Genomic DNA, 24,197 nt, shown 5'->3' with positions numbered 1-24,197 from the left:
AAGCGGACGCGACCCGTGCCGACAGAGGAGACAAAAGCGGAATGGCAGAGTTGACAGCGGATGCGGGGGCCAGACGAAAGGGAAGGGATGGCGCCCGATGCGCTACGAAGAGGGCGGTGTCGAGCAGCGAAGACCACAGCGAAATCTGAGCTTTGGGCAACATGCCAGTGGCCAGGTAGTGAACAGTGAGCTCCTCGAGGTGAGAGGTCTGGTAGGGCTCGATTTGGCTGAGTTCCGAGGCGAAGTATGGGGAGCATAGACATACAAGACGGAACCAAAAAACACAAGGCGCACACTCCGCCGACTACGCCGTCGGAGGCGGGACAGGATACTCGAGCAGCAGCAATACCTCTGCTGGCGCGATGCGGCCGAATTGCGTGCGCCTCTGCAGCGCATCAGAATCGTTTGTGTCAGTGCCGGGTGTTGCCGCTGAAGCTGGGCTTTGCGGCTCCTGCGCCGCATGCTCGCGCAGCCGGACAGACCGTCGGTAGATGACCTCCTCGATGGTGTGGGGTGCAAAGATGTGGTGCACGACGACCTGCTTCCGCTGGCCAAAGCGGTGCACGCGGCCGATGGCCTGCTGCTCTATGGCGGGGTTGAGGTTGGGCTCAAGGAAGACGACATGGTTAGCAAAGGTCAAGTTGAGGCCGGCGTTTGCGCTGCGTGACGTGACAAATAGAATACGACGCTGCGACAAGGCCGAGCCACCACTGGCTGGCTGCATCGCACGCATCGCACGCTGCCGCTGCGCCATCGATGAAGTGCCGCACACCATGTGTGGGGCGTAGCCCAGCGCTGCCACGGCATCGTGCGCCAGTTGCAGAAACGCGGGGTACTTGGAGAAAACCAGCACACCGTCATCCGGCTGCGTGCGCCAGATCTCCTCCACGACCTCCACAAAAATACGCACGCGGCTGCCGTCGCCGATGCGCGCCAGGACGGCGTCCACTTCCTCGCCACCTGCACGGGCAGTTGCCGCTGTGCTGCCGTCGGCAACAAGGTTTGCCACCGCAGCCGCTTCCGCTGGTGCCGTTGCGTCGACCGTCACGACGCGTTTTTCCTCCAGTAGCGACTTGCGGTCGCGGCAGAAAGGGCACCTGGCGTTTACGTTGCCCACGGCACTGCGGCTCGCGTCGATGACGCCAAGCACGCACTCCTTGCAGAACATATGGAAACACTTCAAGAGGGTCGGCGCCACCATGTTGTCCATGCAGACACCGCACTGCGGCAGCAGCGGCGGCACCTGCGCAAGCTCCGCCAGCATCGTTGCCGTTTCCTCTGGTACACCTGTGTTGCTGAGGGGGCCAGGCTTGAGCGCTGCTGCCACCGACGTGGCCCACTCCAACGCCTCTTGCGGCGTTGCCGCGACGAAGGAAGCCGCCAACACCTCGGTAAGATCGGCATCACAGACGCCCTCGTCGCTCATGAGCCGGATGCCTCGAAACATATGTGCCTCAACGTCTCCACGTAGCAGTTCATCGTTGCCCACTCGTGACGGGTGCAGGCAAAGCCGACACAGCTCCTGCACCCACTGCATGACGTACCCCATGCGTGACGACAACACACCTTGGCGATGCAGGCGAGCAGCAACACTCATAATAACGAGCGCGACGCGGTCGTATAGGTGCATCTCGTCCGCGGTGAGGGCCGCGGAGTGAGTCTGGTAGTGCACAGGGACCAGCTGAAGTTCACGGCTCACTTCCTGATTGCGCTCATGACGCACCATTGTGAGGGCAAGCATCTCAAATATGCTGCTTGGCAGGCACGGCAAACCGGGCTGGAGGTCGCGCGGAGGCGCCCACACTCGGCACTCAGAGGGGATGTTCGGTGCACTCGCTCCCGAGATACCGAAGAGGTCGCGTTGCATGCACCGGCTACACACGCAAAACGAGACCTCGTCCTCCACCGATACCGGAAGGGCATCGACGTGACGACGAGCCCACAGGGAGCGCCGACCCCGATTCACCGCATGAGTTAGAAAGCGGCCAGCCGTGTAGTACGCCGACACATTGTGTGTGCTTAGATAGGTGTGGGCCAGGTATGCGTGGCGGAGTGGAGGCCGACTAAGCAGTCGTGCCGCGCTGTGCATCCCGAGAAAGCGCAACGCAAGCCCGAGCGACTCCGTCTTGTTGTGGTTGAGCGGGGTGCCCGTCACGGCCCAGCGGCGCTCGCCGCTCAGGAGGTGGAAGAGACTTGCGGTGCCGCATTTCTGCGACTCGTCCAGCACAACACGGCGGAAGAGCAGGTCGGTGATGCGCAGCGCGGGACGCCCCGTCACCTCTGCCACGGCCACGTCGGCGTAGTGCGCTTTCATGTCAGCCCAGTACCCCATCAGCACTTTCCACAACGGCGGCAGCAGCACGCGGCGCACCAGCTCACGGCGTGTGGAGTCGGGAAGTGTGTACGTCTCGGCCGCGTGATACAGGAGCGCCAGGGTGGCCGACGTGTCGCGATGCGTGCCTTGACCGTCGAAAAGTCGGCAGTGCGTGACGGCGACCTGCGTCGTAGGCGCGGCAGTTGTTACCGCGCTGAAGCCCTTCAGTAGTTCCCATACGTGGTCGAGAAAAGCGTCAGTCAGGGCGCCGGTGTCTCGCAGACGTGTATGACGGTCAGCGGATCTCTCAGTCGCGCCCGCCACGGCATCGCCAAAGGATACAGAGATCGAGAAGGTAGGGCAGCGAAACACGGACGCGTCATCGGCAGCGTCGAGCTCGAGCGTCCACGTGCTTGAGGGGCTGGTGGCGTTGTTTGCGGGCGAGGGCGACTGCCGCTTCGTCTCTCCGCCTCGTTGGGCGCGGTCACGGCCACTGCCCCGGCGGCTGCCACGAAGCATGGGCTGATCGCCTTGGGATGGAGGAACTATTGCACAGTCGCTGTTTTGGACCATCTCCAGTGTTATGCCGGTGCCACCAGCTTCCCTCATGCCGCTTGCTGCCGGCCACACCACGTCACTCGCGTATCGCTGCACGGCTGCGAAGAGCCCCGACGGCATCACGTTTGGCCAGCCATGCGATGCAGCCTTCGCACACAGCGCATCATCTGCTGCATCGGCCGCGCGTGCGAGCCAAAAATGTATCCCGCACGCCTCCTGGCGCAGGTGCGTCGACAGTGTCTCGTACGTTGTGATGACAAAGTCAGCGCGCTGCATGTCGCCCGCCGTGTACTGCGCCCGTTTGGCGCCGTAGAAGAGTATGTAAGACGCAGCGGGGTAGAAGTTGCGGATCTCTTCGATCCACTGCGCCGCGATAGACAGCGGCACCACGATCAGCGTTGTACGCGGCAGCCGCATCGGTGCCGTTGGGTGGGGCACGATCCCGCTGCGGAAGTTACCGAATGCCCAGCGGAGCACCTCTGGGCTGAATCCTAGGACGCAGTTGCGCCTTGCCGCAGACTTCGCGGACACCTGCCAAAACTTTGGCGCCGCTAGCGCCGTCTCATCCATGAAGGCGTCGCCCTCTTCTTCACTGCTGCGGGCCTCGCGCATTGCCCTATCGTAAGCGCACAGCGTCAGCATACTCAGCGTCTTACCAAGCCCTACGTCGTCACACAGCAAGCCGCCGCGGATGCGCCCACCTGCCCCACTCCACGCATCCGTCTTCCATGTACGACTTGCGGCCACAGAGCTGCCACTGCTGCGTACAACGATGGCCTCGTTCGTTGCTGCGCAGTAGTACATGACGCCCACCTGGCGTGCGGTCGGGAAGGCGCCAGCAGTGACGTGGTAGAGCGGGACTGACACGTGCTCCCGATAGCCCCTGCACTCCTTGTTCCACATCCGTTGCACATTCTCTAGTTGATGCCGCTTCAGCTCCGCTTGAATGTACTGCCGTGGCACATGCGCAGCTGGAAGTGTCTCCGCCGACTCTGCAGTCACCCTGGCCACGTAGTCCACAACCTGCGCAGCGTTCATCGACCCTGTCAGCTCCAGCGTGACCTGAAGCCTAGCAAAGGAGCCCGCCGCGTAGGAGGAGGCGGCCTCTCGGCATTCATCCGTTGCGGCTGCCCCGGGCGCCGTCGCCTTCTCTTCGACAGCATCGACGTCCGCCGCAGCGGCGACTGTCCTGCTCAGGGTCGCTGCGCCGTTGTCCACGAGGAGGTACGATTCGTCACGGCAGCGGCGCAGCGCTGCCATGAAGGGAACGTGTGCCTCCACAAACAGTACTGCAGCAGCGGAGGCGTCGTGGCGACTTTGGCAGGAGCAGCGGCCGCCATGCCCGACTGCCTCGGCCACGTGCTGACACACCCTCATCTGAGCAAACAGCAGCCCTGCGTGCACTACGCCGGCCGTGCTCGTGAAGGGCCCCATACTGGACGGAGAGAACCAGAGAGCAGACGCTGGCTCGAGCGTTGCGGCAAAGTAGCCGCCGCGATTGACATCCGCGCACGTGTACGCGTAGCAGCGTCGAATGCGTGACTGAAGCTCCTCCGAAGTGCGGTGCCACGGCTGTGTGGCGGTCTCTGGCAGGATCGTCTGGAGTAGCTCCTCCGCCCACGTCAGACAACCGACCTTCGGCTTGATAAGCTCACGTTCCGCTACGCTGAACTGCGGCGGCTTTGGCTGCTTACTGGTCGACGGCGCCCATCTTCCGTCTGCGGCTGTGTGCTGGTGCCGTATCAGGTTCCGTGTCCGATCCGCCGTGTACCGGTCCATAGACGCTTCGAACGCCTTTGCCGCCTTGGCAATGGCGGGGAAGCAGAGCAGCTCAAAGGGCACGTGCTGCCATCGAAGTCCGGTGAGGCGCGAGTTGAGTCGCTCTCCCGAGCTGGTGCGGACCACGAGGTAGAGGGCGACATGCGCCTCGCCGAACGGGCAACAGCTCATCACATCCAACGGGTGCCCGGTGGCGCTGCGACACCCGTCCAACAGCCCCAGTCTCTCGATCAGACTTTGCTGGTCCATCAAGTGTATCTCCTCCGCACTCGCTCGCTGCGACAGCGCCATAAATTGCGTCAAATAGGAAAATGCGGAGTAGCTCACCCCTGCGACGCGGCAGGATGGACATGCCATGACAAGGAGGGCGGCGAATGTGTCTTGCTTGTCCAGCATGGAGAGAAGAAACCCGAGCAGCTCAGCTGCCCGGGTCGCCGGGTCGTCGCCGTAGCCTTTGCCGCCCTCCTCGCGCACCACGCGGGCAACACGAGCACATTCGCTGATGATAAAGTAATGAACGCATGGAAATACCGCACGGATCACTACATCGCTGGCGCCGCTTGTGTTCAGCTCTAACGATTTAGCGCTGATGATGCCGATGCCTGTCCTGTCGACGTCGTTGTCCGCAGGTGCCGAGGTCTCGTGTGCCTCCGCTGTCTCGACTAAGGCATCTGAAGCACCTGCCATGCTGTTAGCATGCGGGCGTGCAACAAGCTCGACGGTGCGCCCAGTCGCCAGCATGCAGTTGCGAGCCAACGCAGAACGCAGGTGTCCCAGCAGCGCTTCCTCCAGGAGGGGTACCGCAGCGGGGTCCTCCAACGGCAGCGACGGAGCGGCTCTCTTCCGAAGCGTCCGCGCTGAGCCGGCAGCCGGACTCAACTCGCCACTGAATACCCCCTCTTTCGGTCCACCCGCAACGCTTCGAGCGCGTGATTGCTTCGTCGAGGCCCGCAAGGGCTCCGGTACTGTGCTGAGTGCTTCTCCTGTTAGCGTGGTTTGACGCGCGGCTCGTCGCGGCTTCCTTTCCACAGGTACCTCCGGCGCTGCTTCATCAACGTCAATGGGCGCAGGTGGCGGAGGAGTCGACACGCTAAGGGTTGGCGTTGAGAGAGAGCGGGGAGGGGGGCATGAAGAAGAGAGCTCCGCCTCCTCAATGACAGTGGTGCTACGGCTTCGCTTCCTCCCGGCCACCTCACCTGCTGTCGCCTCTGGCGTTCCTATCCTTGCGTGCGTGGGCCGCATGGCTGACCGTGTGCGCGGACCTAAAGGTGTGATATTACGCGACAACGAAAAATGAAGGGCGGGAACGGCACTCTTTGCGGGTGCGCCAGTTATACTTCGTGCGCCGAAGAGGAAGGCAGGAATGTGTGTATACACACACACACACAGAGTGAGAGTGCAGTGGCAAGAGCCAAGGGAGCAGCCCGCACACAGCTATAAGTAGATATCGAGAGGGAGAGCGAAGATAAACAAGGAGGAGGACGAGGAGAAGGGACATGGGAGGGAGGGAGGGAGAAAGGGTGGCGGAATACAGACACATGACCGTGTGAGCGCGAACCTCCTTTGCTCCGTGGACGTCGACGTAGAAGTGGAGGGGAGCGGAAAATGGAGAGGGGGAGGGTACGACGAGGTGCCAGTGCGCGGCCGGTGCGATAGGCTTGAGAGCAGCTATCGAGAAGGGAGAGACAACGACAGTAGCCAGCAAGTACGGCAAATTGTGCCACAACGGGAGAGAGGGAGGAGGAAGAGCGCAATATAAAGAAAAAAGTGGGCATCAATGAGGCGCTCCCTCAACACACACACACACACACACGGGCACGCAACTTCGTGATGCGCAGAGAGAGAGGGGGGGTAGGCGGGCGGGCGGCCAGCGAAGGCGGTTCGCCACAGATGCAATGGCAACGGCCCAGACGCTAGTGATTCGATTTCCAATCCTCTCATGGGGAGGGGGGGAGGGGTTTTGTGTGAGGTGAGAAGGGCCTCAGAGAGGGGGTTGCTGGGGAATATTTGAAAAAGGGATGAGGGTGAGGTGGGGGGTTGGGTACAGTGGAGCACAAGGGGATTGTGCTGCCTTGACGCAGATGTCGCCAGTGCCCAAGAGTGAAGGAGCCACAGAGGCTGTGAGGGAGAGCGGGAGAGCGCGAGGGCGTCGCTTTCGCGAGTGCCCAAGGAGAGAGGGCTCTGCTCTCCCATGAGGTGTGCTTCCCTTTCGCCTTTCGTTTTTCATGCTCGCCGCGTCCCCTCCCCTCCCCTACCCGTGGACGCCTAAGGCCGAGAGGGGGGAGCCTCAACAGGAGGCGAACAATACGAGGAAAAGGTACAACACACAACCAGGCAGGGCTTCTGCTAAAGCACAGCGTTGGTCAAGAGACCCGCTGCACCCGCGCCATCATCAGTACAAATACGAAAGATAAATTTTACAGCAAACGCGACGCAGTAAGCAAAAGTGTGTGTGTGTGTGCGCCAATGGGAATGGTGAAGGCGAAGCGATAAGCCGAAACTGCGCCCACAAAAGCCGTCGCCGACCAAAGACGCAAGATAGGAGCGGGGGAAAAAAAGAGGTACAGGCGCGACACCAACACCCGCAACAAGGTTGCCGTGCTTAGTAATGGATACACGCTTGCTTCTACTCCCCCCTTCTTCTACAAGGCACCTGACCCTCACCGCGGTACCTGCGCAGACAACGAAGGGGGAACGAGAGAAGAGGCGCAACGATCGCTCCCTCCTCACCCACCCCCCTTCCCCACAGCAAAGCAGCGAAGGAGAGGTGGTCGCACCACCGAAGAGCAAATACATTCATGAAAAATCGACATATATATCGAAGAAGTCCGAGAACATGGATGGGTGAGAGTAGAGGGGGTGGGGGGAAGAGAGTCGCATCAGCGATACAGAATGGTTTGGCGATAGCAAGCGCATCTCACCATCGCCAGGCAACTGTACGTGGCAAAGGCACGCACACGCAGACAACGAACAGAGAAGCACACGCTGTGGAGAGAGAGAGAGAGGGACTACGGAAGAGCACACAAACAAAAGCGAAGCAGAAAGTGAGCCATGAAGAGATACACCAACGTCACACCTCCGTTAAAAGGGTCTCTGGCACAGACGTGTGCCTGTGTGTGTGCGGGCAGGAGTGCGCAGAGCAAAGGAGAGGGTGAGGGGGAAAGTGGGCACGCTTGGGTGTGCAACGTGGGATGGGGTGAGTGGGGCGTACCACAGACGGCACGTTCAGAATAAATGTCTCATGGCATCATCCCCGCGGACACACGCACGCACGCTCTCTCTCTCTCTTTCTCTCCCCGTCTCTTCTTCCTCTTTCTCTTCCCGATTGCACCGGCGTTATGGGGTATGCTACACAGAGGAACCACTGCTCACACGCTGCGCTGACTCTTTTCCACAACGAGCATCCATGGAATACGCGCGGGCTTTAGTGTGATACGCCAACGCACACACGTGTCTTCTTCCCCTCTTCCCCCCCCCCCCCGACACAAACACTATGGGCTGCGTTCCCTCGATAACACGGGCATCTAGTACGTCACCTTGGGGTAGCCGTGGCGCTCCTGGTAGGGGACGTACGGGCGCTTCGGAAAGAAGCGCTTCTCCTCGATGGCCATCTTCTTCAGTGTCTCCGTGGGGGCAAAGTGGTCTTTCCCCGTCTTTCGATGCAGTTGCTCCAGAGCTGCGACACAGTTGCCGATGCCGCGGTGGTCGGCGTACTGCAGAAGTCCGCCACGGAACGGAGGGAAGCCGGTGCCCCACACCATCCCCGTATCAACGTCCTCGGGTGACATCGCGATCCCTTCATCGAGGATGCGGGTAGCCTCGTTCACCATGAGCAGGACGCAGCGGTCCACAATCTCCGCCGCCGAGATGGAGGCGCTCAGATCCTTACCGAGATACTTTTGCAGGACCGCGCTGTTTAGCCCCGCTTCCTTGCCAGCATCCGTGTAGTTGTAGAAGCCCTTCTTGTTCTTGCGGCCAAGGTGGCCGTCGCTCACCATTTGAGAAATGGACGCGCTGACGCTGAAGCGGCTGCTCTTCAGGCCGCTGGTCAGCACCGGCCCCACGTGGCAGGCCACATCGAGGCCGACCTCATCCAAAAGGCGGAAGGGCCCCATCGGCATGCCGAAGGACAGGATAGCCTCATCCACGCACGCTGGATGGCACCGCTCATCCACGGCCAGCCGCCCGGCCTCTGCCATGTACACGCCGAGGATGCGGTTCACCAGAAAGCCCGGGCCGTCCTTCACGATGATGGGAATCTTGCCCGTCTTGAGGGCAAGGCTAAAGATAGCGGCGGCGGCCTCGGCTGACGTGCTCTCTCCCTTAATGACCTCCACCAGCGGCATTTTCGACACGGGGTTGAAGAAGTGCATGCCGACGATGTTTTGTGGACGCGTCGCCACCGTCTGCATCTCGCTCAGGCTCAGCGAGGACGTGTTCGTGGCGAAAAGATTCTTGGAGTGTAGGATGCCGTCCTGCTCCAGCTCCCGAATCACCTTCTTCTTAATCTCCATCACCTCTACGGCGGCCTCGACAATGACATCCGCGTCGCGGAGCGCCTCATTTGTGGTGCCGCCCGTCACGAGCGCCATCTTCTTCTCGAGCTCTGCCGCTACCAGGCGCTTGCGGCGCACGGCCTGCTCAAACTCGGCGCGGACGCCTGCGATGCCCCGCTTCAAGGACTCCTCCTTCACGTCCTTCACTGCCACCGGGATACCGCTCTTGGCGAAGTAGTGCACGATCCCGGAGCCCATCACACCGGCGCCGATGACACCGACACGACTCACCGACATCACCTTGTCCTTTGGGACGCCCGTCTTGTCTGCGCTTTTCTTCATGCTTTCTTGCAGAAAGTACAGGGACATTTGGTTCTTCGCCTCAGGGCTGCACAGCAGCTCCGCGAAGCCGCGGCACTCTTTGTCGAAGCCCTGCTGGTTGCTGTGAGTGGCGGAGTACATGACGCACTCCAGCGCCTTGTACTGCGCAATGTACTTACCCTTTGTCTTTTTGTTCAGCATCTTTATCGCCTCGTCGGCGACCTTGCGCCGGCCAAAGGTTGTGCTCTCCAGCACGCGATCCATGAGTGAAATGTTCTTCCGCCTCGACAAGCGAGCGGGCTTGTCAGAGAGGTTCTGTCCAGCCCACCTGCGTACGCCCTCGTAGAAACGGTGCTCGCCCTTCCAGCGGTCCTCGGCGGGAATGATGACGTCACACGCCCCGGCTGACTTGGCCTCTCGAGGTTTGATCTGCTTCGAAGTCATGATCCACTGCACCGTCTTGGTAAGCCCGCACAGCCGCTGCGTTCGCACCGTGCCGCCGCCGCCCGGCAGCAGACCCAGTAAACACTCTGGGAAGCCCACCTTCGCTGTCGAGGCCATTAGCCGCTGATGGCACGCAAGCGACAGCTCAAAGCCTCCGCCGAGGGCGAGACCGTTGATCGCGGCGACTATGGGAAACTTCTCCTGTTCAATGCGGTTGAAGAGCTTGTGCCCAACGGTGGGCACCTGCACCGCCACTGCCGGGTCCGTCACGGTGTACATCTGATCAATGTCGGCACCGACGCAGAACGTCGACTTGGCGCTCGCCAGAATCGCGAATTGTGCATCGCCCTTCGCGACAACAGATTCCACGATATCCAGTGCCGTATTCATGTCCTTGACGAACTCCTCTCCCAGCGCATTGGCGCTGGACTCGGCGCGATTCATGACGATCCACGCAATGCGTCCCGAGTCGATGTATACCGTAATGTGTCGCCCAGCCTGGTGCGTCTGCCATAGTCGATTGCACAGCACATCTTTGGGAAAGTCGTAGGCGGTTACCGTCAGCTTGGCAGCCGAAGCGGCACCAGCGGCGGCAGCCGCAGTCTCGGCAGTAGAGCTGGCGGCGGCTGCAGCGCTGGGTTGTGTGCTCGCTGGAGCACGATGGGTGAGGACGGCGCTCAGGAATGAGCGGGCCACAAGCAAGCGACGCATTCTAAGACTGGTTGTATGCGTACGATGCGTATGCGGTGGGCGATATATGCGCGTGTATGTACCTGTCTGTGTGTGTCTGTGTGTATCTGTGTGTGTTTTTCGCTTGTGTACACCTTGAGGAAAGATGCCCGTCAGCGATTCGATGTGTGCACGCAAAGCGCGCGCGTGTTGGTGGGTGTGGGCGTACGCGTAGAGGCGAGAGCAGAAGGGGCTGGTGGGCAGAGGGGCACTTGAGAGGAAGGTCAGCGAGGCACCGAGAAGAAGCGCTGCAGGATGCGATACTTCCAAAGGGGATTGAAGAGGGGGTGGGACAGAGGGCTCTCTCAAGGGTTCCCTGCGCGCAAGTCTCGGGGGTGATGGTGGTGGTGGAAGGGAAACACACACCACACACTCAGAAAAAAAAAAGCGGCTGCGCGAGTGAGGAGAGAGAGGTACGGGTCATAGGGGACACACCACTCGATGCGTGCTCGCCGACGGACGGGACCTGGGGCCTCTCCCCCTCCCCTCTCCACAGAACAACAGAAGAACATAACCACATCCTAATAATGAACACTGCGCCGAGCCGTACGTGCGCCACAGGAGGAAGCCGAAGTGTCCGCCCACCATACGCCTTCTGCGCGCGTGTGCGTGTGTGCTCTTCCTCCCCCCTTTTCCCGATTTGCACGTGCGAGAGCACGTTACACAGTTCGTCAGTCCTTCCGATTTCCCTCTCTCTGCTTTCCTCACACACACCACACACCACACAGAGAGAGAGAGAGACACGCACGTGTCACGGGGGGCTGCCTTCGCTCTTTGGTTTTTTTCTTCCTTCCCTTATTGTGTGGACCTCCTTCGAGCACCGCTGGCCGCCACCGCCCTTTTTCTCTCTCCTGCGAAATACGGCCACGGCGCACCGTATTCGAATCCGCCCACGATTCGTCTCTGCACTCCATCATGTGCGCGTGTGTCTGTGTCTGTGGGGAGGAGAATGGTGCTTTAGCACGCAGAGGCTGAGAGGCAAGGGCCGAAGTCATGCATGATGCCCGTCAGTGGTCTCCTACGCAGAGCGATTCGCTCCATCGTCCAAACACCGGTGCACACAGATACTTATCTCTCGACGTGACTTTTAGGCATACACCGCGCCTGTATGGGCCTTCAACCTCTCGCGCATCGCCGTCTGCCACTCGCCAAATGCGCCCTCGCGCACCACAGCACCGAGCCGTGGGTGCTGGTCTACCACGCGCGTCACCCCGTACATCTCCACGTCTGCGAGGTCGGGGCTGCTGCCACCGTGGAACACCTTTCCACTGGGGCGACGCTGCAGGAACGTCTCCAGCTCCGCCCGCAGCCACTCCTCCGCCGCACCGAAGCGCACCGTCGCCGCGAGTGCCTTGCGTGACGCCTCCGGCAGCATCCACAGCCCATTCGAGTCCCTGGTCGCTGGCGAGACTCCTGGTGTGGTGGCGGGAGTGGGGCTATCGGCGTGCTCGATCTTTGCGATAAGCCTCGGTCGAATCTTGTAGCGCGAGAGTATGGAAAGCGCAGCACCGCCAGCGACGTGGTAGAAGAGGCTCTGGTAGTGGCTCGGCGCCACGTACGTGTACGTGGCGTAGGCATCGCGAAAGGAGTTGTTCGTGATAGCAAAGGATGCGCAGTGGAAGTGGTTCGTGATCCAATCACGGGTTGCGGTGATGCGCGGATCAACAACGTCCGCTGTGTACGCGAGAGGCCGGGAGAGCTGCGACACGATGTCTGCAGAGTCCACTAAGAAGACGCCACGTCCAGCCGCGGCTCCTCCTCCGGAGCTGCCACCCTCGCCTTCTGCCAATGGGGTAAAGTATAGCTGAGGAGCCAGCGAATAGCGGCGGTCTGGCAGCCCTTTGCCGCTCAGCGGGTCAACGCGTACCTCTTCGTAGGGAACATCGTAGTACTGCAGCACAGCCTCCACCTTTGCACAGTACGGGCAGCCGAGGAGACGGTAGAAGATGAGCCGCACATCCGACGAGGAGGGAGTGTAAGCTCGCCCTTCAGGAGCCTGCGTGGCTGCGGACTTCTGCAAAGCCTGCGCCGTCAGCTCGCGAAGATTTGTATATCGGTTCTTCTGTGCATGAAAGGTCCACGGCAAGTGTGACGGAGCCAGCGCCTCTTTCAGCCGCGACGGGTTCTGAAGTGCATTGAACTCCTTCGCTGACAGCTCCTTTGTCGCCTCACTCGTGCCCGCTGCAGTAGCTGAGTTGCGGGTACATTGGCAGTAGAACAAGGCTGCCGCCCCGACGCCGAGCGTGACAGCAGAGGTGGTGGCCGTTGCCAGGAACCGCATACGCCAGGAAGCCGAACGAATAGAGCGAACCAGGCGGATGGGAAAGAAAAGGTAAAGCTGCACACACTGTATCAACACAGAGAGATACGCATGCAACAGGTCTTCTCTGGGATACTGAAGCGAGAGAGCGTCGGACTGCGTGCCTCTCTCACGCCCCCTCTTCTCCCCTTCTCTGTGCTACGGTTGCAGTGCAGTTTAGTATGATTGGCCCTTTCTGCCCATCCTCCCGCACACACACATACACACGGAAAGCGATGTCCGGAAAGACACAATACAGGGCCGAATTGACAGCTGCTGCACAGCACCCCTTTGCCCTCGTACCACTGCAGCTTGCCCCCTCCCACTTGATGGCCTCTCTCGTGGTGCACTCGCTCGAGTTGCTGCTGTGGGTATGGCTCTCAGTCTGCTGTTGCAGGGGTGTGCGTAGACGGCTCAACGATATTATTTGCTGATAGTGCGTTTTTGATGCCGCGCTCACGTAGGGAGGGAGAGAGGAGTCCAGTGAAGACGAAAAGAGGGGCAACAGTGGAGAGGAAGTGAGACGGGCTTATCGTATACGCGTAAGGAGGCGGCGGGGAGGGAGGGTAAAGGATGGCGCGCGAAGAAGTGGAGAGCAGTGCGCACGCACGAGTGCATTTGTGCGTGTGTCTCGGCGTAACACACACACACACACACAAACACAAGCACGTACACACAAGCCGAGGTACGCTCAGATTCCTCCTTCTCCGATGCGACCGTCGAAGCCCTCGCATTTATTCTCTTGTTGTGTTGGTGAAGGCCCGGCGTTTCGGGTATGTCGCCACCTTGCGTGCGCGGCAGAAATGGGGGCGGACGGTGGCGAGGGGAGGGGGTGGGGTGGGGTGGGAAGGGGCAGCGGTACGAACGCGATGAGAAGCAAATAGGGCAGTGAAATGGGGGAAGAGAGAGAGCGACAGAGGGGGGAGACAGCGAAGGAGAGAGAGAGGAGGAAAGCGTGTGAGACAGAATGTGCAAAGGGTTGTGTGGGTGGTGGGGAGGAGGAAGGCGGCAGAGTAGGGGACTTCACATTCAGCAGCTTAAAAAAAAAGCAAACGGACGGCAGTTGAAACGGAGGCGAAGACACACACACACACACACCGTCCACACATTCCTTTGTAGTATGAGGCACATCTACTACGGAAGGGGTTCTACACCGGGGAAGGGGGATAGAGAGAGAGAGGGGTTGGGGAGGGAAGGGGCGAGGCTTGCGCGTGTGTGAGTGCTCCTTCCCACAAGAGCAGAAGAGGGGGCGAAGGGGAAACTCTCGGAAAGGTTGGGGATATGGGATGGTGCTGCGAGGAGTGCTGGTCTGTCTGTGTGCCTGTGCCCGACCGGTGTGTGTGTGGGCGCGCATGTGTGACCAACTTTCTTGCGCTTCCTCCTTTTGTCTTTCGCACAGATTCTGTATTCCACACGGCACACATGTGCCCATCTTCAGCTTAGATCCGCTTAATATGACTGCATCGACGCTCGTGGGCGTGTGTGTGTGTGTGTGTGTCTGTGCGTAGCTGCGCAACAATGGTGAGGCCAGGAATGCTGCATCATTGTATGCTGAGGGAAGAACTGACCAGAGAGAGGGAGGAGGGGGGGGCGGGGCGTGGAGAGAAATCGGCGACCACGACGCACCCGCCTTACGTGCAAGAAGACGCTGCGTCGCGCGACGCCGTTCTTTATATATATAAAAATATATGTATCACCGAATGAGACCCCTCTCATGATTGGCGAGGCGGCCCCACGCTCCTCTCTTTTCTCGATCCATTTCGCCTTCCAGTTCTCATCAGAAAAGACGGGCCACTTGGGTGGCGAGGCCGGCGACATCTGGGAGTGGGTTTGTTGGATTGGACTGATGCACTTCCACCGCGCTGTGGGCACCGAAGGGGGAAATGTTTGGGCTGTTCTTAGCGTAGCTAACCTGAATGGCGCGGTTCGTCAGCATGCGGTAGCGGTTGTGCAGAGTAAAGATCGCCGTATCGGCCTCCTGCACGGTGGAGAGGGTGATGAAGGCGGCGCCGCGGCTGCGGTTGCTGTTATCACGCAAAATGTGAATGTGCTCCACGTTGCCGTACGCGCTGAATAAGTTGCGCAGCCGCTCCTCGGTGCACTCAAACGGTAGCTGGCCAACAAAGAGCTTTGCCGCGGTGGAGCTCAGTTTTGTCTGCTGCAGCTGCTGCGGCTGTATGATGTGCGGTAACCCGTTGAGGCTCCCATAGTCGTGATGGTGCTGCGCAGGCGCTATCATATTGGTAGAGCCGTTGTTGGCCCCCCCTCGCCCGCGCGTTCCCCGCTGCATGCCGGCTCCTTGCCCGCTCCACAGGATGCCATCTGGGCTGTACATGCTGCCGTGGCTGTGAGGATGCTGCAGCTGCGCTTGCTGCTGGCTCGGTCCATTCGGCGCCCACGGCTTCGCATGAGCGCTCAGATTGGTGGCCGTCGCGTCCATCGCTTTGTGCCGATGCGCCCTGTTGAGGCTACTCACACAGAGACAGACAGATAGAGAGGAGGGGGGTGGGACAGGGTGAAGGATTGCAGCGCTTATTTTACGAACAGCAGCGCGGAAGACAACTGTGTGCGTGCGCACATGAATTGAGGGCAGAGGTGAGGGACAAGACGCAGCTGGCGTGCGAATGTGGGTATATGTGTGTGCGTGCGTGTGTGTCCACTTTACGAAGGTACGGACTGTGCATGGGCATTGGCGTATTCACGCGTGCCCACATGCCGTAGATGAGTGCGCCGCCGAGGTGGGCCGAGAAAATATCCGAGAAAGAGAAAGAGAGAGAGGGGAGGAGTGGAGAGGGGTATAAGGGGTGAGTGTGCTACGAGGACGTTACCAAATGTCCATGAGTGAATAGCTACTTCCCAGAATGAGCAATGATGATGATTGAAGGACATGATCGCGTGCGGTGCAGGACGTTGCAAGATATATATATATATACACACGCACACAGACATATGTTTATACACGCATGCATGCGCGCATTCTTGCTCGCGTGCGCAATCCATATCACTTACACTGTAAGACCCTCACACATTCAAAAAAAAGGGAGAGCGCCGAGGCAGCACAGAGAGATAAGAGGCCGGTGAGAGGCGTTAGGGTGCCGGGAGAGACGGATCAGCGCAGTACGAGAGGCACCCGAAAGCAGTGCCTCTGCCGCAAGCTGCATTTCAACTCGTCTTTCTACTTCCTGCATTACCTGTGGCTTTGTGCGCTGGCAGAGAGGGACGATACCGTCCCTGTAGGACTTGCCACCGGCTTGTCCGAGGTTGACCCTGGCACCAGAGGAGACACGACGCCCATGTTCGGACCCGTGATGGATGTCGCCAGTGCTGTCGTCGCCAACGACATAACACTCGACCCCAGGCCGTTGCCAAGCATTTCGAACGAGCACTCTTCCCCGTTCGCCGACCAGCCACCGCAGCCAAGCAATGAAACGATGGGGACACCCGTCCTGTTCATGGCTCGCTCCGCCTCATCCAGGAGAGCCTCGGCGTCGAAACGGCGCTGATAGCGTGGAATTAAGATGTGGAGCGGTGCACCTGTACCAATACCACCGCCCCTTCTACCACTCCTGTGGTACTGGCTGCTGCTACCGGTGAGCGCGCCGCGCTCGTGCAAGTGGGCTTCCCCTTGGGCACGGTAGCTTTGGCCATACCCCTCACTACCACCAGTCTCCGTACCGGCAGCCCGATGAGCGATACTGTTCGATGACCTTGCTACGGAGCTGAGGATAAGAGCAGTGCGGGTGCTTTCGCTGCTGCTTCTGCGGTCATCGACTTGACGGGTACCTTGATCGTCACGGTCACCGTAGAAGGGTGGCGCCATAGAAGCCGGGAGACACATCTGCAGCCGCCGTGGCACCCGCTGTTGCTGGGAAGGTAAGATTCCTGGCGGTGAACGACAGCTGATAGAGAGCGAAGTGAAGTGACTGCACGACTCACCGCTGCTACCATGCGCTGCCGTGGGGCGGACGACTGCTAGTGCACCGCGCAGCTCCTGCGGGTGCGTCGCGGCAACTGAGTCGCCTGCTTCTGGCCCTGCAGGCATGGGGCTTATCGCCCTCGGTGTGTCGAGCTCGTACATCGACGACGTGGCTGCTTGTTCTTCGGGCGCAAGTGGCAACACGGGGAGAAAGGCGCTCCTCGCACTGTCGCTGGGTCGTGCGCTGAGAGCGTTCTGTATGCTCAGCCTCTCTGTGAGCGGCGGCGCCGCCACAGCCTCTGACTCAGGAATGCGATAGGAGGGCCTGCGCGTCCAGGAGGGGCAGAGGAACATTACCGATTTCGGTGGGGGTGGTGCACCTACAGACGACTGCGCTGTTCTAGGCGCGCTGGACTGTGTGCCAGCGCGGCCGTTCGCCACGCGAATCGGCTCAGAGGGTGTCGGCTTTGCCGATAGACTCTCACTGACTCCGTCGAATGACTGGACAGAGCTGCCTGATGGTGCCGCCGCTGCTGTTGCCGACGAGGAGGCCACCGTGCCCGCAGTGACGAAGGAGGGAGCCTCAGGAGCGCCACCGGGATCGATACCCCGCAGCTGCCCTGAGGCAAGCCCGGAAGAGGGGACCGGTGTGGACAGAGGGGATGGCACGTGCGACGGCGCCGCCGCCGCCGGCTTGGCTGTTTCCTCAGCCAGCAGACTCGGCACCGCAGCCGTGCAGCCAGGGGTTGCACTCGCCGCCGCTTGTTCAACAAAGCCGCCCACGTCGTGTACCGATTGCAGAAAGGTGAGCCGCTCCCCCAGCCGTGCGTCCATCGACTCCGCGACAGCGATGCTGCTGTCGGTGGCGCTCCAGAAGTCACTGCTGAAGATGCGGTAATGCGCTGTGCGGCTATCGTGGGACCGCTGCATCACTGCTCGGTCACCTCCGGCTCGCCTGGCAGCTGTGTCGGCACTTGCCACGCGCCACCGCGTCGCCACAGGCGCCTCTATACAGCTCGCTACGCACGGGGTGCCGCCGGCAGAGACGACTCCCTCCACGACGAAAGGCGCCTGTGAAAGGGCCGAAGACGCCACGCTAGCGGTAGTGGAGTGGTGCTTGACGCTGTACCCCCGCATGGGAGTGACGAGCGAGCGCTCTGTGTGGGGGGCAGAGCCCACCAAGGAGGGCAGTGTTGCGGCAGCGGAGCCGCTGGCGCCCCTCAGAGAGCTATTGGCTACGGCGAAGTAGCCGGAGTTTCGGTGCCCCCTGTGCTGCTGCAGACGCTTGGGAGTGTGCACTTCCATGTGCCACTTGCTGCTGGGTCTGGTTAGAACGGCGGTGAGAGGGCTACTTGCGAGCGAATGAGTGCTAGTGTCCGCAGTTTCGTCGACCTCGCTTGGCGCGGATACGGCTGCGAGGGAGCACACCTGCGCCCGCCTCGTTCCCTGTTCCTCAGCAGGTTTTGGAGAGCTCATCCCGCCCACCTTCCCTTGCTTTGGCTGTGGCTCCGAGAAGTGCGTGAGGGATGATGCTAGCGCTGCCGTCGGGCGCTTGCCGCGTGAGCGTGACGCTCGAGTGCCACTGCCTAGGCATTGTGACATATCTGCGCCACGCATGTGCGGCACCAGTAGCGAGGGGGCAAGCGGGAGCGTGGTACAGCTCCACGGGCTGTAGTGCAACTTCTTGTCGGCGCCCGTCGCACGCGAGGCGGCTAAGTGCGAGGACCGAGACAAGGAGCGCTGTGGTGCGAGCGGCTTCTCCGTTAGGCACCGATCTGGTACATCAGCCCCCCGTGAGTGAGACGGCGGTGGCATCGCATCGCCTTGCGCTGCTTTCCATGGCCCCGTTACTACACCGCCCAGCGCCATCCCGTGAGCGAGTGTTTGCAGGATACGGTCCTCCGAAGTCGTCGAGCTTTGCCAGATGGACATGGCACTGTCGTGCAAACTGCTGTGCTCCGCAGCCTTGGGGTTCGGGCTGCGCACGGCAGCAACGCTGTCGGCACAGAAGGAGGTGGCCGAGGTCACGGTGAAGCTGCGGAGGCTCTGCTGCGGTAGTGCGGGGAGCGAGTCCAAGGAATCGCTGTCAGGGGTGCTTGCTTCCCCGTGCTGAAGGCGACGAACAAGTACCTGCTGCACCTGCTGCTGGTGCTGTGGGCACTGCCGCTGTCGCGAAAGGATGAGGGGGCTGTCATTGAGGCTCTTGCGCCACGCTGCTGCGATGAAGCTCGACACGTGCTGCGCGGTTGGAGTCGCGACAGGTGCGGTGGACGGAAGCAGGGGCCGCTGTGAGTCGCCCTTGTGCCTTTGGGCGTGGCGTCGCGGCGACGGCTGCCCTAACTCGTCGCCGGCCGAGTTGCCAATCATGTGGGGCGTCGCACGGAGTGGAAACGCGATGTCGCGCCTTGGGAAGACAAGGGACGCGATGCTGCCACTCATGAGCATCGGCAGCCCCAGCGGACTTTGAATAGACGCCTCGAGGCTGGCGCTTGCCACGGTGGCACCACCTGGGCAAATGGGTGTTGAAAGTTGTGAAGAGGGAGCCATCGCTTGGTAAGGCCCGCAGATCGTGGTGATGGGTGCGCCGCGGTCGGGTGTGGGGTGCGAGTCGAGCGCCCGCCGTGAGGGATGGCAGCTGGAGGGATTGGAGAGGCTGCCTGGCACCCCTGGGGCCAGTGTGAATGATGTCGGTACCTCTGCCGAGAAGGGGGTGCGGTCATTGCTGTCGCACAACTTTTTCTGCTGTTGCGGGCGCAATGTGGTCGGCGACGGGAATCTGCCGTCAGTCGACCTTCCAGAGCACCATACAACATCGTCTTCAGGTGAGGCGAGCGGGGCATCGCCATGAAAGTTGTAGCTACCGCTGCCCTTCTCGGACTGCATCGCAAAATTGTCACTTGGCCACTTGCGCCTCCAGTCATTCAGCTTCGCTGGCTGTTGCACGCAGGTGCTGCTCCGCTGAGGGCGCACCGTGGTCTCGGAGGGCGAGATAGGCGACCGCCCTGCCGCGCCCGGGACGACTGTTGGCGCAGGTACGACAGATCGCTCAGGGGTGGTCGCCGTCGAAGCAGACATGCCCAATGCCGACGACGCGGTCACCGACGATACGGCGGACAAGTCGTCTGTAGCTGCTCCTGTGACAGGCAGCAGGACCTCGCCGAGGTCCAGCTCGGACGTCTCACTCGTGTTGTGCCATTGCGTCTCAGCGGTGGAGTGCGGCGCTGAGGATGCCGATGGCGAAGCACACCCGCTCCGCGGCCTGCCGCTCTTACCCATGCCTGGGGAGTGCAGAGGATTGCCCATATCATCGTATGCTGTACATGCACCCCCTTCTGAAGGAGGAGGCGTCGCCGGCGACTCAAGCACATCTGCAGCCGCTGCTGCACACAGGTCGTCCTTTCGTTGCAATGATTCAGTCATCGTTGGGCGGGTGCAGGTAGCGCGACAGGGGAAGGGGACCGAGACTGGCGTTGTATTGCCGCCACGCCTTGGCAGCCCACCTCCGGTGCCGTCGCTGTCATTGTCGTAGCCCCAGTTCCTAGAGGTTTCGGATGCGTCCCGCGCGAAGGGCTGCACCGACGCTCTTGCAAGAGCTACGCCGACTTTACGGCTGCGATCTTCCGTGCTTAGGATTTCGCCGCCTTCGCTTCCGGCGCCGCGGCCGACGGTGGGCCGTGGCGCTACATTTGCGATGGCCACCATTGTTGTTGCAGCGGCCGCGCGAGCTGGTGGCGCACACCCGCCATCTTGCGAGGCGTCAACTCTTGCGGAGGCGCCGGAGCTCAGTAGCATTGCGGAGAGCAGTGGCGCGGGTGGGGCTTCAAGAGCCTCGTTGAGACACGGAGGCTTCTCACTGCCAGCAACTCTGAGCTTCGACGACATGCCCGGCTGCGCCGTCTCAGCGGGTGCAGCAACGCCAGCTGAAGCACCATCGACGACGGCGCTCGTTGAGGCAAAAGTTGTGTCACGACGATTCATGACGGGCGCGCACGGAGACGCTGACGGGGGGGAAGAAAGATCCGCAACGCACACACACACACACAGAGGTGCCAAAACAGGAGAGGGAGAAAAAGAAGAGAGTTCCTGTCAGCGCGGCCGAACAGATGTGTGTATTCGCTCTGTGTGACAGTGCCGCCTGACGCTAAGACGCACTCTCGAGTAGGAGGGAGAGGGGAGGGGAGGAGGCACGAGGGAAGCGGCAGCTGAGCAAACGAAAGAGATGCGAGGGACCAATGAGTGGTGGAAGGGCGGAGAATAGGGGAAAGTAATGTATAGGAGGAGTGAGGGAGGGAGGGAGAGAAGGTGTGGGCGCCTTCAGGTTCGTGTGTGTGTGTGCTTGTCTCCCCCCTCTCTCTATCTCTCTCTTCCTCTTTCCAGTGTATATGTTGGTCGGATATGCGCGAGAACACTGTCCTCAGAGAAAGAATGGGGAAAAGGTGGATAGGGGGTGGTGGTGTGTATGTGTGTGTGTGTGATGGTGGAAAGGAGAGGGCATCCATATATATATATGTATATAGTAGATGAAGATGCGTGTGCATATATGTCGACGCACGCACGCACGCACCCGCCCACCCACCCACAAAGAGCCGAACCAGCCGAGAAGATAATCGCCACTCAGAGAGGAGATGCGAGACAGCGATAGTGAAACAAGTAAAGACACAAAGACCAAAGAAGAGGAGTAGGCGTGCACACAGAGAAGAAAAAGGGGGACGTCTCTCTCTCTATGTGTGTGTCCTTGTGCCTGTGTGCGTGTGGGAGGAAACAGCGACGAAGCAATCAGAAGAGGAAGACAGGAGGGGGAGAGCCGCCATCACGGGGAAAAACGCAAGCTTGAATGACGCAGAGATGCCCCTCTCCCCACCCCACCATACACACACACAGGAAGGAGTCGGCCTTCCCTCTCTCTGGCCTCCCCCTTACTCTTTCCCTGAAGACAGATTAGAGGGCAGTGTTCCCGTGTTATGTGCGAACGACAGGTTGAAGGGTAAGGCGGGACGGTGAGCGCTTGGAAAGATGGATGCGACAGCCGAGAGAGAGAGACAGCAGAGTTCACGAAGCACACACACACACATACACAGAGCGAGGAGTATAAGAAATAATAGATGTATGCGTCGTCCTTACCCGACCCCTTTCCCTTTGTCCTCTCCGATGGTATGCGTATGCGAGTGTTATAGGAGCCGTGTAGGAAAGGGCGGCCGAAAATAGGTGGTGACCGATAAAGAAAAAAAGCGAGTCAGAAAGTGAGCGAGTGTGTCTGTGTGTGTGTGTGTAAGAGAGAGAGAATGAGAGAGTCCAAGACGCCCACATGCAATACTGAAAGAGGGCCTCACCGGCTTCCTCCGTCGCTTCTCGCTTTCTCTCTCTCTCACACATACACCCACCCCTACCCGAGAGTTTGGGGCCTTATGCGCGTCGTCGAGTGATGTACACCTAGCAGCGAGATGGACTACACAAACGATACGGAGAGGGATGGAGACACCCACAGAGAAACGCGCGCACGTGCAGTGCGGGATAGCAAGGGCGTACACGATGCCCTTCTCGCTTGCCCTCTCCTCTCCCTTCACCTCACGCTATAAATACACGCCGGCTCAAGCGGCTTCTTAGAAGCTTCTTGCTTGTGGCTCTCGTTTGGTCTCCTATTCTCAACGACACCGCTGTGTATGGATGAGGGCGGTCGTGCCTTTTTTTCTCGTTCTCGGGTTGTCGTCCCTTTCGTGTTCGTTGCTCTCTTGAGTGCGTGTCTAATGGCATGCGGCTCAAGCCGCGAAGAGAGGAAGCGCGCCAGAAAAGAAGAGGGAGGGGGAGAGGGTGATGCCAGTGGGCTTGTGTGTGCGCGCGTCCGTGTGCCACACGTGTATGTGTGTGCGCGTGTCTCCGCCTGCCGTTAAGGTGTTTCGGATGGCAGAGGGGAGAGAGTGGGAGGAGGGGGGGCGATAAAGAATTCAGCAGCGATGGAAGGCGGAGGGGGGGGGGAAGAGAGAGCGCCGCGAGTGGTGGGCGACAAGGAGAGAGGTGCACGCGGCAGGTGTGCGATGCTGTGTGCGCACAGGGGCAAAGGAACAGAGAGTGAGTGGGTGAGAGAGCGGTGAAGGCTGAAGCAGTAGGGCGGGCATATTGAGCGGATGCATGCATGTGCGCCTCGTGATCTTGAGGGAAAGAGCCCTGTGCGTGACTGCGACAGGCGTAACGGTCTCTGAGCGCCCTGGGGATCAGAGAAGGCGCACTTGGACGAGCCGGTGAAGAGGCTGCCCGAATCCCTCCGCAGAGACGCCAGACCTCCGCCCTGTCTCAGTCGAAAACGTCACGCCTCTCCCTATCCCTCCTCTGGCCTTTGCTACTGTGGCTGCTGCGTGCCCGAGACTGAGCGAAGGACCTCAGGGCGGTTGAGCGATAACGCCGAGACATCGAAGGGGTCAGTGTTCGCCGCAGCACCTCATCGCATATGCGCGTCTCTCCCCCCCATCTGCACCAGCCAAGACGACAGGAGCGAGAATGGACGCAGGCAAAGCGAGCGGTGAACGATTATATATACACACACACATACGCACGCCAACTTCGAGGGAGTGCCCACAGAAACGAATACGAGGCCGCTTCGGCGGACGCTGCAGATGTGCCGACGTGTCCTCGGAGGAAGGCAGGACTGGCACAAGGAGCAAACACTCCTCTGCAAGGGTCAGCATTTTTCTGTTCCGCTTATGCGGGTTCAAATCTTTGCCGTACAGCACATGAGCTGATCTCCGCACTGCCCTGATCTGCCCCCCCCCCTTCACAGCCCCGTCGCGCCATGCGAAGCAGCGGCAGGCACGTGCCAGAGAAACACCTACGCACTCGCCGTCGGAAGACCGCGCCCTTGCCTCAGGCTCTACCCATTCAGATCCGTTTCACAGGTTGCCTCGCAGCCGCTCCCATCCTGCCACTCACCGCGTCGGGCATTCCTCGAGGTCGCTCAGGCTGCCCACAGCGCTGAGCTGTGAGGCTCGGAAGAGATGCGTTCTAGTGACGCTGACGCTTTGCCTATCACATGGATGGCACAGGCGTGCGCACCGCCGCAGGTCTCTCCGACGCCACGCCGTCCAGGACCCGACCGCAGACACCCGGCGCTATCAATCGCTCTGACTTGCCCGCGTCGTAGGTGCTTGACCCTGCCGGCACCACCAGAGGCGGCTCTGAACCGGTGGAGGCGGGAACGCTGCTCGCCTCTTCCTTTCCCCACTTCAGAGAGCCGCGGTATGGAGCCCCCCGTCATCGAGACATTACACGGCCATCGAGAAGGAAAGTGTATCTGAGATGAGGTGAGCAATCCTCTTGCGCGGCATGCAAGAGGCAAAGCAAGGAGGGTCA

General features: G+C 60.5%; 5 protein-coding genes across 5 annotated transcripts; all 5 read right to left on the bottom strand.

Moving 5' to 3' along the window:
• Nucleotides 1-304: 304 nt before the first annotated feature.
• On the bottom strand, nt 305-5,893 carry LSCM1_04163 (uncharacterized protein; the record flags this gene model as incomplete). The annotated part of the gene is made up of 1 exon (XM_067321684.1): nt 305-5,893. The coding sequence occupies one exon, from the start codon at nt 5,891-5,893 to the stop codon at nt 305-307; it is 5,589 nt and encodes a 1,862-aa protein (XP_067177915.1).
• Nucleotides 5,894-8,175: 2,282 nt separating this feature from the next.
• Nucleotides 8,176-10,623, bottom strand: LSCM1_04162 (uncharacterized protein; the record flags this gene model as incomplete). The annotated part of the gene is made up of 1 exon (XM_067321683.1): nt 8,176-10,623. The coding sequence occupies one exon, from the start codon at nt 10,621-10,623 to the stop codon at nt 8,176-8,178; it is 2,448 nt and encodes an 815-aa protein (XP_067177914.1).
• Nucleotides 10,624-11,728: 1,105 nt separating this feature from the next.
• LSCM1_04161 (uncharacterized protein) lies at nt 11,729-12,922 on the bottom strand (the record flags this gene model as incomplete). The annotated part of the gene is made up of 1 exon (XM_067321682.1): nt 11,729-12,922. One exon carries the CDS (start codon nt 12,920-12,922, stop codon nt 11,729-11,731), a length of 1,194 nt encoding a protein of 397 aa, XP_067177913.1.
• A 1,795-nt stretch (nt 12,923-14,717) lies between these two features.
• On the bottom strand, nt 14,718-15,380 carry LSCM1_04160 (uncharacterized protein; the record flags this gene model as incomplete). Its single annotated transcript, XM_067321681.1, has 1 exon — nt 14,718-15,380. One exon carries the CDS (start codon nt 15,378-15,380, stop codon nt 14,718-14,720), a length of 663 nt encoding a protein of 220 aa, XP_067177912.1.
• A 747-nt stretch (nt 15,381-16,127) lies between these two features.
• Nucleotides 16,128-20,834, bottom strand: LSCM1_04159 (uncharacterized protein; the record flags this gene model as incomplete). The annotated part of the gene is made up of 1 exon (XM_067321680.1): nt 16,128-20,834. One exon carries the CDS (start codon nt 20,832-20,834, stop codon nt 16,128-16,130), a length of 4,707 nt encoding a protein of 1,568 aa, XP_067177911.1.
• Between the last annotated feature and the right edge of the window lie 3,363 nt (nt 20,835-24,197).

Source organism: Leishmania martiniquensis, chromosome 26 (assembly GCF_017916325.1).
Source record: "Leishmania martiniquensis isolate LSCM1 chromosome 26, whole genome shotgun sequence".
Taxonomy (NCBI): domain Eukaryota; phylum Euglenozoa; class Kinetoplastea; order Trypanosomatida; family Trypanosomatidae; genus Leishmania; species Leishmania martiniquensis.
The sequence above is the reverse complement of the archived record's forward strand: the minus strand, read 5'-3'. Positions and strand labels throughout refer to the sequence as shown.